General features: G+C 39.6%; 1 protein-coding gene across 2 annotated transcripts; it reads left to right on the plus strand.

The window, feature by feature from the left end:
- The first annotated feature begins 211 nt into the window (after positions 1–211).
- On the plus strand, positions 212–12,147 carry LOC134203241 (uncharacterized). 2 transcript variants are annotated; one of them, XR_009977542.1, is made up of 4 exons: positions 212–322; positions 9,088–9,317; positions 9,463–11,034; positions 11,131–12,147. XR_009977542.1 is itself a non-coding variant. In XM_062678119.1 (3 exons), the coding sequence occupies exons 1-3, from the start codon at positions 246–248 to the stop codon at positions 9,690–9,692; spliced, it is 537 nt and encodes a 178-aa protein (XP_062534103.1). In that variant the 5' UTR covers positions 212–245; the 3' UTR covers positions 9,693–12,142. The 2 variants fall into 2 exon arrangements, 1 of the variants encoding a protein (XP_062534103.1); XM_062678119.1 differs by having other exon boundaries at positions 9,463–12,142.
- The last annotated feature ends 2,158 nt before the right edge of the window (positions 12,148–14,305 follow it).

The following is a 14,305-nucleotide window of genomic DNA, read 5'->3' on the forward strand; positions in this document are numbered from 1 at the left end:
ATGTAAACGATCGTAGTAGACTTTCAAATGCGTAATAAATCACTTTTTCACCTGATCTAAAAGGACGACTGTGCGACGGCATACGAGGAAGACGGAAAGATTTCGACGGTTGCCCTTACGTCTTTTCAAATGTCAGAAATCATTATTTTTTGCAGGAATAATTAAAAATCTGACCCCATTGTAGATTGTACCAATTTGAGGGAAGTTCTCCACCAAATTTCGAGAAATTTCCTCAAATTGTGTGTATGCCCGGAATACGAAAAACAAAAAAAAAGCTCAGTGTAATTTCTATTACATTTTGTCACATGGACTGTGTGATCAGGTATGTCACTTTCTCCTTCCATGTCAGAAAACATTGTAGAGAACCGTAAATTCTTGCAAGTGGTGAAAGGCTACCGATGATTGCCATGTGTTTCGCCCTTCGAAGTGCAATCAAGTTTGCATCTAACTGAACTTCTAACGACGGGTCCTGGTATGCATGATCCAATCCTATTAACTCCATGCATCACGAAACGGTAATGTCGCGCATAGAGATGACACCAAAAAGAGCCACGCAACCATCCCTCAATTATTGGCTACCTCTAGAGCTGCATCTCGGTGTTGATCTTTATCGGAGGTCACAAGTGAGTACGGTTGGCTAACGAGGAGAAATGTGAAATTCTTTTACATTTTCACATCCATCATCAGTCATACGGTGAAAATTAACACTTGGTGAAAGATGGTATTTATTTTCTTCTGTTTGTGGCCGAACCGATAGATGCCACACGGAATGAGTTAAGTTAACGTTTGGTTTAGATTAAACAAACCATTCGATCAACTTCCTACCTACTTTTTTTCCAATTTTACACAAATAGAAATGGGAACATTTTTCTGTTTTGTTTTTCATGATATGTGACTGATCATTTGTGATGATCATTTTTATCTACTACCTACTTATTATCATCAACAAAATGTGAATTTGGTGGCAAAATATAAAATTTTGGAAATATGCTCTTTGGAGCCTAGCATGTTGCGATTCATGTCCACTATATGAAATTATTAAAATGCGAAGTGCTGACCTCGAGTATAGAGTACAGAATTGAGGAATATTGAACCATATCTGTTGGTGAGCCCCAATACTATGTGACTATGATAGTGAACAGCTTTAGTTTCATGACACGATAACATCGATGTCGAGCGATGCTTCTCAACGTCGTCAGGGTGAATAATGTGCGATAAGGACAACAGAATTACAGAAAGTTGTTTATGATTGAAATTGTTTATGATTGTTAAATCCGCCTTACGATCCTTCAGGATAATAGTCTCGAAAAAGGAATTGTAAAGTAAGTTATGTCAGAAGTAATTCCGGCACAAGCCAGACTAAATGCGTTTTGACCATGCGTAAAAAACAGGTTTTGCATAAAAATGAGTTGCGAATCAAGTACAGAGGTCGTGAGGGAAAAAATGTTTGATTATTGACTCCTTCACACAAAAAAAATCTGAAATTGATCCGGCACTGCTCATTTTTGCTAATGAGGGTCATTTTTACTGTACTAAAGTCCGATTTCTTCACCTCCGTTCAACTCCAATAGATACCCTAAAAACTGGAGTGTAGGTAAATGAATTGGTCGGATTTTAAAAATCTAAAAAAGAAACAAAAAACTAATACAATTTGAAAGAATTTTAATACTCAAATTTTTTTGTCGTTTTAGTTACCATTTTTGTATTAATTTCAATACTAAAGTCTGACATTTAGAAATGTAAGCCTCTTGGCTGCTCAGAAGGAGTTATGGGTGGGAAATTGTCGAGCACTGGGTCATTCCATTATATAGCACCGTTTTACCCAATGCCCCACTCTTCACTTACCTTTAGCAGGAGTAATGGAAGCTGAAAACCTTGCGGAGAAGGGGAAGCCAACCGGTTCTCTTGACCAAGGTGGACTAAAATCGAGGAAAAGGTGTCTTCTCAAAGTGGACTATCAAGACCAAGACTTGAATACCCCTTTCAGGTACGGAAGCGGAACAAGCAATACATATACAATGAGGGAGTGCAGCTCTAAAATAACCTGACCACCAGTTTTCATCTTAACATTACTAATTTATTCGCCCCTTGGGCATTTTCAATGGAAAGACAACGGTGTACTTGCGCTTTTTACTGCAGATGGTGGTCGGCGGCGATGATCTCGTTGGCTAGCATTGGTGGCGGCGATGACGCTGACGATGACGAGGATTTCCGGTCACAATCCGGCGCGATCATGCTGCTTTCGGGCTTGGATGTTTCCGATGAGGTACCGGGAGTGCTTCGGACGACCGTCTCGGAGATTTGTGGTTGGCTTGGTGGCGATGGGTAGACACGAAACTTCACCGTGGTGGCGGCTGCTGGAGATTGCTCGGCGACGGGAGGCTTGTGGCTACGATCCAATCCGCGTGATGGTGGCCGGGAATTGAAGTGGGTGGTTGCCTTTTCGTCGGGGTATGTAGGCCTGCGACCTAAATTGGCTCGATGGCGGATGGTGTCGGCGGTCGCCAAAGGATCTTCGTTTGGGAAGGCCTGCAACCACAATGGGCACGATGGCGGATGGTAACGGCGGTTGCCCCAGCAATGTATATCGAGGTGATCGAAACTACGAGCAGGTGGGCGCGATGTCGGCTTGGATTGGCGGTTGCCGATCGATTCCAGTTCCGGATTCACCTTGCCTTTACCTCCGAACTGGCGCTATACCCGCCACTGGATTAAATCCGGCTTGATGGATGACACTGCGGAGTATAATATCCGTCTTGCCCGAGGACTCGAAAAGAAAGGCCCGGAAGCAGACTCGGGCCTGTCCCGCAACAATTAATACACCAAATTATCTCTCCATAGCGCGTTTCACACCACTCTCTCCATCTATTTTCAACAAACAATTTACCTTTTCTTCTAATAATTCACACCTATTGAAGGTGGACTTTCTTATAGAACGTACACACGGTCAAGCAGTTTGACCAACATTGACTCCACCTCTCGTTTATTCAAACACATCAAGTTTCACCAACAGCGGCACGAACAATCAATTTAATCGACCAACAATATCATACACAAACGACCGAAGCGCCAACTTGAGCAACAACCATCAAAAATATATGGGTAGGCTGACCATACGTACCGTATTTAACGGGACAGTCCCGTTTTTTAGACCTTATTTTGCTGTCCCGTCGTAATCTAAAAAATCCTCAATTTGTCCCGTTTTTTCATTTTTTCTTCATTTTCACTTCCCAAGTGGTTCAAAATATTCTTTAAACAAATTCATTATTTTAGGCAGGAATCTAAAATCAAATACCTTCATAGAAAGTGAATTTTTTGTGTCTTTTGGAGAGATTTGCAGCCCTCGGCTGTCTCATCCCTCACAGTGGACGAAACCCCTTCAAAAAGTGTGAAATGTTATGTTATTTAGTGTAGCTTTTAAAAGAATACTATCTATACCGTTTTGCATTTTCCATTGATCGACTTCTCTTAAGGTTTTTAACGGTTAATGACAACATGTGCTTTTTCGGAAGATTTTTTTTATACAAGTTCATTCCAATGATTTTTTCTGCTTATTTCGGAGGCATTAAAATATGGCCAAACATAAGTGGATTGAACGGAATTAGTAATTTGGTAAACAAGTATTTCCTGAATCACGCCTAAATGTCAATAAAATGAAGCGCAAGGACAGACATTCTAATTTTCAGATCAAGTTCATTTTCATTTTTTAATCTTCCTAAGTAGGAAATTCTTTTGTTTTTCAAATTTGCTTTTGCACATATTTTTCAATCTTTTGAATCTTTTCGAAACATTATGAATCATTCTGTCTTTCATGAAAAAAATAATTTAAAAATCAACTGAACAAAATCGAGTTTAAGGTAGATTCGAACCGAGAGAAAATTTGGTCTGATTAAAGGCTAGATTTAAGGTTCTTACGTACTTTAAGGCTAATTTACACATCAAAAGCTTGTCTGCAATTTTCGCTCCCATGTCCGAGCACATTTACTGGAGCACATGGGAACAAAATCAATGGACAAGATTCCCAAGGTGTAAGGCTATTTTTAGCTTCATTTAAATCAATTTCGATCAAAAATGATTGTGATTTTTTTTAGATTTGACCTATTTTTGCATGCACCAACCATATTCATGGAAATAAATAACATTACATTTTATTAATGTTCTTTCCTTGTTTAAATTTTTATTATTATAGGCAGGGTACTTTGACTATTGTTTGTTATTTTGAAAAAAAAAATTCAAAATTGGAAAAGTTTTTGATATTGGTCAATAATAAAATTCTTAATGCATATTAAAGAATAAATTAAAATAAAATTTTAAAATCTACTTTTTTCTAATTTTGAATGGTTAGTTACTTTCTGTTCCTTTTTATTTGTGTCCACATCCCTTTGAAGAGTGAAACATTTGTAGTTTAATATTTTTACACAACTAATTAAATACAATAGAATGCTATGGCTGTGAATTATTCACTATGAAATATTCCCAACATCTTATACGGAAAATAATAATAAAGCCCATAAACTTTGAAATTTCAACTGCGCTTAAATTTTATCACAAGGGTTTTGACATGTCCCTGTGATAGTGTTGAGATTCGGGTACTTTGGGACGAAATGAACGATCGGTTCAATCTGGATAGATAACAACTTTATTTAAAATAGCGTCAAGTTTGTAGGAGTTCTTGATAACGACTAACTGAAGTTTTTCACTGTAACAAACTGGTTACCAAGGGTGCTACTATGTTTCGTATCAAGGGTACGGTTGCAGCCGATTGCTACTATGATAACACTCCCTCTCAATCGAGCATCCGTTCCGGTTCCTGTATTCTGAATTCAAAACGGCCAATATTGCTTCACGTAATCACACATTCAGATACCTACTCGCTGCTGCTCCCCGTTGCTTGCCATAAAGCTTAACATGATTTCTTGAGACGCTTCCTTGTCTTGAAAAAATCCAACTCATACAAGCAACCATTCAGCCTCCCTGTCGCAAAACATTCACCATTTTTCTTCAAAGAGGCTTCCCTTTTTATGAACTTGACTTCAATATCAGCATTAGTCATCTTGTACACCGATAATAGATTCTCCCGAAGCTCCGGCACATACAACACGTTTTCCAAGTTCACTTCTATACCTTTGTTGCTTCTTAGTCCCAAAATCTCTCCAATCATTCTTGCATGCATTACCTGTCCTTCTTTTGCGACTTTCACTTCTACTGGTTCTTTCAATTGTTTGAGACTTGTGAATACTGACTTATCACTCACTAAGTGATCGCTGCAACCAGAATCCAGTTTCATCGTGATTTGTCTATCGGTTACACATGCCAGGAACGAGACGGATTTATTTGCATGTTCTGCTTCCTCTTCTTCTTCTTCATTTTCATACTGCTTCCAACAATTTTTCATCACGTGCCCACGCTTACCGCACTTGTGACATTTTCCAGTAAACTTTTGTCTTGGCTGTTGCAAACTTCCCGAAAAAGCCGTCGGGTTATCGTCACCAATATTTCCTTGTCGATCGCTACGCTTTGATTCTTCAGATAGAAGTCTTTGCTTCACCAGTTCCAGTGTAAGGTCTTTCTCCGGTACATTCTCCAAGGCAGTAACCAACGGATCGTATGATTCTGGTAGAGTCAGAAATAACTGTGACACCAAATCCTCCTCTGTCAACGTAGCTCCAGCAGTTCTCAGTTTCCGGACCAGCCCATCGAATTCCAGAAGGTGATTTCGCATGTCTGTTTCATCTTGCATTCTCATTCTTGCCAACTGCTTCCTCACGAGCGTCTGGTTGATCACCGACTTCTTGGCAAATGTTGTTTCAAGACTACTCCACATTTCCTTCGCCGTGTTTCGCTCTCGAACAACTTCTAAACATTCATCAGCAAGACAGCTCACCAGCATGGCTTTCGCTTTTCTGTCCAACTCCTCAAACTTCGCTCTATCGGCAGCTACGTCTGGCACAGTTCCAGTTAGCACTTCCGAAACACCGGCTGCATCTAGAAACAGTCTGACCCTGTAACTCCAGTTCTCGTATTGATCCTCCCGTCCTCGGAACTGTGGAATTCCGTTGAGATTCGGGTACTTTGGGACGAAATGAACGATCGGTTCAATCTGGATAGATAACAACTTTATTTAAAATAGCGTCAAGTTTGTAGGAGTTCTTGATAACGACTAACTGAAGTTTTTCACTGTAACAAACTGGTTACCAAGGGTGCTACTATGTTTCGTATCAAGGGTACGGTTGCAGCCGATTGCTACTATGATAACAGATAGTAGCAGATTGCATTAGAATAATAAACGAAAATACTGAATAAAAGCCTGAATTATTTGAATGAATTTTAAACTTCTAATCATAGCAATCGACTTTCAAATAGTAGACTGTCAATCACATAAAATCTCGATTGACAGGAACAAAATAAAGCCAAAGAGACAATACTAAACCGGATGTTTGGTGCATCGCCTATATCAATAGAGTAACTGGTTCTGAGATTTTACATATCCGACTGATTTCCTAAGACATTCGCTCGGCCACGACAGTCCCGTTTTGCAAGCGCGTTTGTCCCGTTTTTTCACCGGAATGATCTGGTCAGCCTATATATGGGGGTTTGTGCAACTTCACTACAAATGCTCAAACATGTTCGGCAAACCTTGACTCCACCCCCGACAACTCAAACCAAAATCAAACCGTTTTAATTTTTTCCAACCAAGCCGCCAACTGTCAAATGGTTGTTCGAACAACTTCACACACGTTCAAACAAAGCAGCAACCGAAGCGTTTTCTTGGGGCGGAGTCAATGTTGGTCAAACTGCTTGACTGGTGTGTACGTTGCATTATGGAACGTACACACGGTCAAGCAGTTTGACCAACATTGACTCCACCTCTCGTTTATTCAAACATCCATCAAGTTTTACCAACAGCGGCACGAACAATCAATTTATTCGACTAACAATATCACACACGAACGACCGAAGCGCCAGCCTGAGCACCAACCATCGAAAAATTTAGGGGGTTTGTGCAACTTCACTACAAATGCTCAATCATGTTCGGCAAACCTTGACTCCACCCCCGACAACTCAAACCAAAATCAAATCGTTTTAATTTTTTCCAACCGAGCCGCCAACTGTCAAATGGTTATTCAAACAACTTCCCACACGCTCAAACCTGGGAGCTGCGGACTCGATCGAATCGAATTTTCAAGATATTTTGCTTGAAACTCGCAAATTTCCTCCCAGTGTTCACTGTACACGTTACGATTTTCTCACATTAAATTATCATTATGTTTATCTTTACAAAATTAATTACAAAGATTTCGTCAATTTACCGCATCGTATATATCAACGTGTCGAATGTTAAATTAATTCATACCCTCCAGTTATGTGGAATCCGTTGATATATTTAAAATAACGCCAGTAAATTGAAATTTGTTGAAAATGAGCTATATTTAGTATGAGTTGATTTATACGTGTACTCTCTCGTCTACGCTCAAAATGCACAAAATCTCTCTCGATGCGATGGATACTTTTTGACAGCTTACTTTGGAGATTATTTGACACTCGTTTCGACTCTATCCGCAGCTCCCAGGCTCAAACAAAGCAGCAACCGAAGCGTTTTCTTGAGGGCGGAGTCAATGTTCGTCAAACTGCTTGACTGGTGTGTACGTTGCATTAGAGGTGCTATTGTTGTAATCACTATGCTAACAAAAAATACAATAGTTTACAATAAAATCACTCCGTACTATTTTCTTCAACTAACCGTACTATAGATTTAAGGTTTTACACTACTTTCACAATAGCACGCTATTTATCCTTAAGAGAGCACCAGTTCACTGCATAAGCATGCAAATTTTATTCTGTAATTTAATTTTAATTTAACTTTACGGCGCGCACTACTACTGTCTTCGTAGTTCAGACAGAAAGAAAACCCGACTCACCCTCGACGGTCTATTTACCTGAGTTTTTTCTCTAACTTTCTTTTCGTCCTATTTCGTTTTCCTTTTCTTACTATCTTACCAAAAACTAAAGAGTCATTCTCCAATTTTTCGTAATGGTTGGCACCACTTCCGCGCAGGGTATTGATTGGGTCAACACCGTTACGGGTTGTTGTCCAGAATCAAACCGCGGAAAGTACAGTGAGGGTGGTGGATATGAATGAAACGAGGGCTGTATGTCTTTCACGGTAGTGCCGAATCTTTTTATTTCGGACAGCTGGGATCGCCACCAGTAAGGCTGTCCTACTACTTTTATTAGGGACGGACTGGGCGTATGGTTCTTACTGGCGTGGGGGACGAGACATGGGGATGCTTGTGGAGGAGCTAACAAGCTACAAAATTGGGAGCAACGGTTACAGAAATTATAGTGATGATGTAATATTAGTAATAAGAGTCCTCGGTCTAATTGGTGCTTCAAAATTTCCCTCGGAATGCCACGACGTCGAATTTTAAATCTCAAAAACTTCATAAAAATTTATTCAAAGTTATTCAACCGTAGTTTTACTTGACAAAACGTATTTTATAATTATTTTAATGATTTCAATTACTTTCTAGTTTTCAAACAAATGATCCTACTAAAGACTTTAAAGCTTTGTGAGTCCAAATAATTCTCTAAGTTACAGAAAACTTTGAGCTCATATCTACTCCGTGGTACTTATGAGGGTGTCGCAAAGTCACTGGCCTCTTGCTTCCATCCTCTCCCTACTAACGGCGTAGATGGGCGTGGCCAGTAGCAGTAATCCTCATCGTTTTGTTATTTAGCATTTTCTCAATTCCTGATAAGGATTTAAAAAATAGAACACTGGTTTCCAATCAATGCAACTTGTAGCTCAATACGCGATTAAAAACTTCATACAAAAGTGACTATTTGGTCACTTTTTCGTCATTGTTGGTAACTAAAGTCACTATTTTGAACGGCATCAATCGCTACCAGCTCACAACTCAACACGATCAGTTTTATGAGAAAAAAGAAAAAAAAACTATGTAAAAATGGTATTTACAACCCCAAATAACTTTACACCGAGAACCGTTTTTGATATCATTTCTCCTTCCTCGAAACCACTTGCAGCCTCAATAATAATAACACCGTTCACGATTTTTATCCCAACAGCTACCGCGACCCCTGTTCCGCCAGCCTAAACGAGGACGACAATCACACCATCAAGCTGGTTGGAAATGCCCAGCGGAAGGCCGTCACCTTGGCCAAGACGTGCGAGAACACCAACGAACTGCGCGAATGCCGTGCCCCCAAGGACTGGTCCATCCTGGCGCTGCAAAACTCCCGAACCGGCAAGTCGCACTACCTGGTGATCTGCAAGTGCCCAGCGCACTACCGGCTTGGTGAGTTTATGTCCGGCATATTATGAATTCTGTTATTCATAAATGTTTGAGATTGACCGTTTTCCCTAAAGATTGCATGTGTTCAAAGCTATGTTCTTAGAATTGTTTCTATTTCTGACGATTTTTCCGTTGCTTTCGTTCACAGAGGGACCACTTGCCCATGATCAGCCCACGTATGCCGGTTTGCCCGGAATCAACGTGTACGGTATGCTGTGCGTTCCACCAGAATCCTACGCCCCAAAGCCCCTCAAAACGCCCAGTTCTCAGTCGATCTACAACAAGTGGAAAGTCCGTCCAGCGCCAGTTTCGTCCTATCGCGATACCGAGTACCGATCGTTCCAGAATGAGACCATTGCGGCTGCCGCTACGGAATGAGCCAGGACATAAAATTCGAGCGAGAGGCTTCAACCACTGAGAAATGAGAGAAAGAGACGAAGAGTATGCTTCATTCTCGACAGCCAAACCGATTAGTCTTCGTGAATAGTATTTATTACATATATTATTGTATTTATTACATGAAGAGTATTTATTTTATTCAGAGTAGCTTCCACTTGGAAGAACACTATTGTTTATCGATCGGTATGGAGATTTAGGCATATCAGGGTCAGTCATTCACCGCAGAATGATATTGTTCGGAGGACGCAAGGTCGGCTCCCTGTAGGAAATACTAAGAATGCTTCAAACAATTGCTTCAACAACTCCAAATCAATTGAAATGACTACATTTATTATTTTAATAACGATCTTAATTAGTCATCTTCTTGGTCGGAAGCCTACTTTCATTATTCACCACGTAGAACTGAAACGCAAGATGATGATTAATTAACGCAACCCATTTTTAATGACACGAAAATACAGGCTATAGACATCCCTATCTAACTCCCTTAGCCTAAAAATAGCCACCATGTCCCGGGCACAGTGTGCTGATAGACCGCTGTCAGTTGCATGAGATGTCAACAATCGTCAACAACACCAATGATTGTAGCTTGATAATTAAAAATATCCACAACAATAAAAGAGCAGGATTTATTTTTAAATTCTGCTCAAGCTTTTCACGGTGAAATAAAAGACAAATTGTTGTTCTCCATGTAAGTAAAATCAAAATTGATCATGTAGATAAGTTTTGAATCAATTAAACTCATTAGTCATATTTAATGAATATTCTCGATTAAAGTTGCATAATGAAGAAAGCTGAATTTGGATGTTTTATGATGTTAAGCTTTTTTAGATTTGACGTACGTTCACATAGTACGTTGCTCGACGTTGGTGTTGGTGTTGGCTACGCTAAACATGAGCGCTTAGCATATGCCTGCGAAAATAGCACTGTTATTAGATTTTAAAAGAAACGTTATCTCACATGTACATGTGAAAATAGAAACAAACGAACGTTCGACATACAATGAGCAAAAATGAATGCACATGAATAATTATGCTCATATCACTTCTTTCCATTTCCATCACTGAAGGTGAGTCCTAAAATTATAGAAGGCCTCATGCGCCGATCAAGCCTTCAGATGCCGCCAACACACATAAATCACCTTTGTTCTACGACTCGAGTGACGCAAGTTGTCTTCTTTCATTAAAAAAATAGCGTCTCACGCTTCGCTTGCATCAACTGACTCGCAGAATAGAGCCAATTATTTTCCCTACTTCGTTTTTGTCGCGCTCGTCAAGTGAAATACGCATTCCCTTCGTAGCATCATAATCAGCATTCAAAGGTATGTAACCCGAACCTTCGTTGAAGAGAGTAAACTCAGATGTCAATGAAAGTAAATCTGGTAAAAACAGCAACATAATAGGCATATCGCTTTCAGGAAAATTGGCTTGATCTCCCGCGCATACGATGAGTCGATGGAGGTGGAAAGAAAACAAGGCATCACAGCAGGCGAAAAAAAACTAATAGTAAACAATGCAGAAAACGAGAGTCTTCGTTTTTACTCACTTCAATCTTGCGCACACGCACGAGCATAATAATGATAATAATAGGTTTAGTGGGAGCTACGCGCAGGTTATTACTTTATTACTCCAAGGGCAAAAGAGTTTAGTTTCATTTTAAACCGTCAAGACCGTCATTAGAGTGCATGAAAGCAGAAAGGAAATGAAAAGCCAACAGATCAATTTTTCAAATACAAATCAAAGCAGACAATATGATGGTGACGCATTTCAAAACCAGAGAGAAAATTTTATTTTTCACTCGAACCGGCAATGCGAAAAGCCGGTAAACTGCTCAAATGAGCGCCAAATTAAGTTTATCTTTTCTTGGATTTCTCTTTTAACATATATCCCAAAAATCAAGCCTACAAGAGTACGTATGCATTACCGTTTGAAATTTCCGTAACGATCCGCAACAGAAACTACGATTGCGGAATCATTATTATAGCTAAAACACAATTTATAGAGGAGGAAATGATGAGAGGAGGAAACACTGTTGTAAATATGCTTCACCACTAAATTCCTCGCTTGATTTTCCTTTTGATATATTCCATGAATCCGCGAAATAAGTGGCGAGCAGCATCCGATAATAACACATTTTAAAAAGATTCTTAGTTTTAACCAAAACACTGACATTAGATAGTGTAATGCTATAGATAGCGATAATAAATGACTTTTCTAGCCAGACCGCGCACTTTTGCATACTATTACAATAAAAGTGAAACACAAAATCACTAACGCTAAAAGAGGGACAATTATGAAGTAGTTGAGATGAATAAACCATACACAAAAAAATGTGTACAATTTGAAAAATAAAATCCAACCCAACCAGAGTTTCACATCAAATCACAAGCCCTTTCCTACCAGGAATCTCCTGCTGGAGTATGTAACTACTGCCGACGTCCATACGTCTATGTAGTGGACATCCGCACGTCCCTAACTAGCTCTCTAAGCTTGAGATACTCAGGGTTCGCCATCTACCTGCTTGAGGACTCAACGACACAAAAGACGAAGAAGGGTGGACAAAACAATATAATATCGACGCAATTGCATGCCTAGCCAAAAGGAAAGCGAGTGATTAAGAAATGGATATATGTAGTTACATTTTATTTAATTTTAATTATTTTTTTTCATTTTCTTATGTTAGTGGTATGGGTTAGTAATTGTTGTGGCCAATCGATGCGTTGGGGCCCTTTAGCGGACATGCTGACTGACGGTAACATACCTGTTACCCGGGGGTATGAGCCACTGGATCTGGATATCCGCCTTGAGATTTGAAGGGTTCCGACTTGCAGGGTACGGCCGGCGGGGCCGTTTGACTGCCACGTGTAGCTTGACTGGGCCTTGGGGGCTTTCCAGAAACCTCGTGGTCATATTAGGGGGGGGGGGGGTGGTTGCAAAATGACCACGAAAAGCCACATGGGGGGAGGGGGTGTTGCTCTCGAACCACGTGGTATTTTTTTATACGAAAAGTTTTTGGTGAATAACAATAGCGGTGTAAAAAATACAAATCATTAAACGCAAAGCGCATCTTAGAACCGATGCCCACGTAGCGTCTTTTCAACTCAGCATTGAAAAGACGTAGGTAGGTGTGCATCGAAAATATTGTGCTTCCAGTTGAAAACCGAAGTGAGCTCTCGCGACGATTGAGTTTTTCCTTATTTCCTGATGTCGCAACTGCATCGCGACTAGTGCGCACCTATGCCACCGCCGTGCGCCATGATGCGCACTAGTCGTGACGTAGTTGCGACAAAAGGAAATGGGAGAAAACTCGATTGTCGTGAGAGCTCACTTCGGTTTTCAACTGGAAGTACAATAACCGGTAATGCAGCGTCGGTCGAAACGTCGATGCGTATCTGCGTTATTTGACCATCTTAGCCTTAGCCCATTTCCATAAAAAAATAAACGAAAAAACAAGTTGCGATTCAGTCTCAATTTCCACAAAAAAAATTGGAAAGGAAAAATGGGAAAATATAAAGAAAAAATTCGCCGCGCCACCGACGCAGATGGTTTTTGGCATCACGCCGCTGACACTTTTGCATTAGCGGACTGCATCTACAATTTTGAAAAATGTTCATGTTTTTACAATAATCCAAGAGAAAAACTTCAAAAGAATTTCTTGTGGATATTCAGAAAAAATCCAGTAAAGAAATTGCCTGTAAAAACTTTGACTTTACTTCATACAATCCTGATAAAGTGCTGGCATTCCGAATGGTTTTTAAACAATTCTCTGTGAAAAATTTTGCTTGGAAATTTTGCTACAAATTGTTAATGAAAAAAAAAAACAAAACAACTCCAGCGTAATTTCCGAAAAAAAATTACAACAATAATAAAGTAGCACTTTTGAAAGCAAAAACCGCAATTGTAAAATAAGAATTTTCCATAAAGAAATCAAAATGTTCCATGAAAAAAATACAAAATTTTCATGAATAAATCAATACTAGCAATAAACAATTACAAAAATTTTCACAAAATAAATATTTTTTCTACACATAATCTCTATATAATAAAAATGAGTTGAGATTTCCTTCCTGACGATTTAACTCGCGAACGGGTTGACCGATTTGCAAGATTTTCCCCTAATCGATTCGTTTTGGGATCCGCAATGTTTGTAGGAGTTAGTGAATTTAACGGGGAAATGTAAAAAGCCATTAAAATATAATTTTTGGTCAGCAGACGACGTAGTCCTGTCGATAACTAACTGGAGAGAATCTAGAGAAGGTAGGAATATTGGCAGTCTTTCGATATAATCGAAAACTGGGGTGACATTGCGCATCTCGAATCGAATCACTCGATTCGTACGTTTTTGCATTCGTTTCGAAAAAATTGCGGCATTATGTATTTCGTTCGACTTCATTCAGTCGCAGTACAAGATTTCGAATGGTGCTGTACTAGCTCAAACGAGTATGTTCTGTCAAACGAAATGTAAACAGAGAGAATAAGGCATTTTATGAGACGTTTCGCGGTGGCCCGTTTATTTACTTCTAATGTTTTGTTTTGGTATGATTCTGCGTGAACATTTCGTTAGGTCCGAACACAAAATAATCTTTGTAACGT

Source organism: Armigeres subalbatus, unplaced genomic scaffold (assembly GCF_024139115.2).
Source record: "Armigeres subalbatus isolate Guangzhou_Male unplaced genomic scaffold, GZ_Asu_2 Contig1713, whole genome shotgun sequence".
NCBI lineage: Eukaryota > Metazoa > Arthropoda > Insecta > Diptera > Culicidae > Armigeres > Armigeres subalbatus.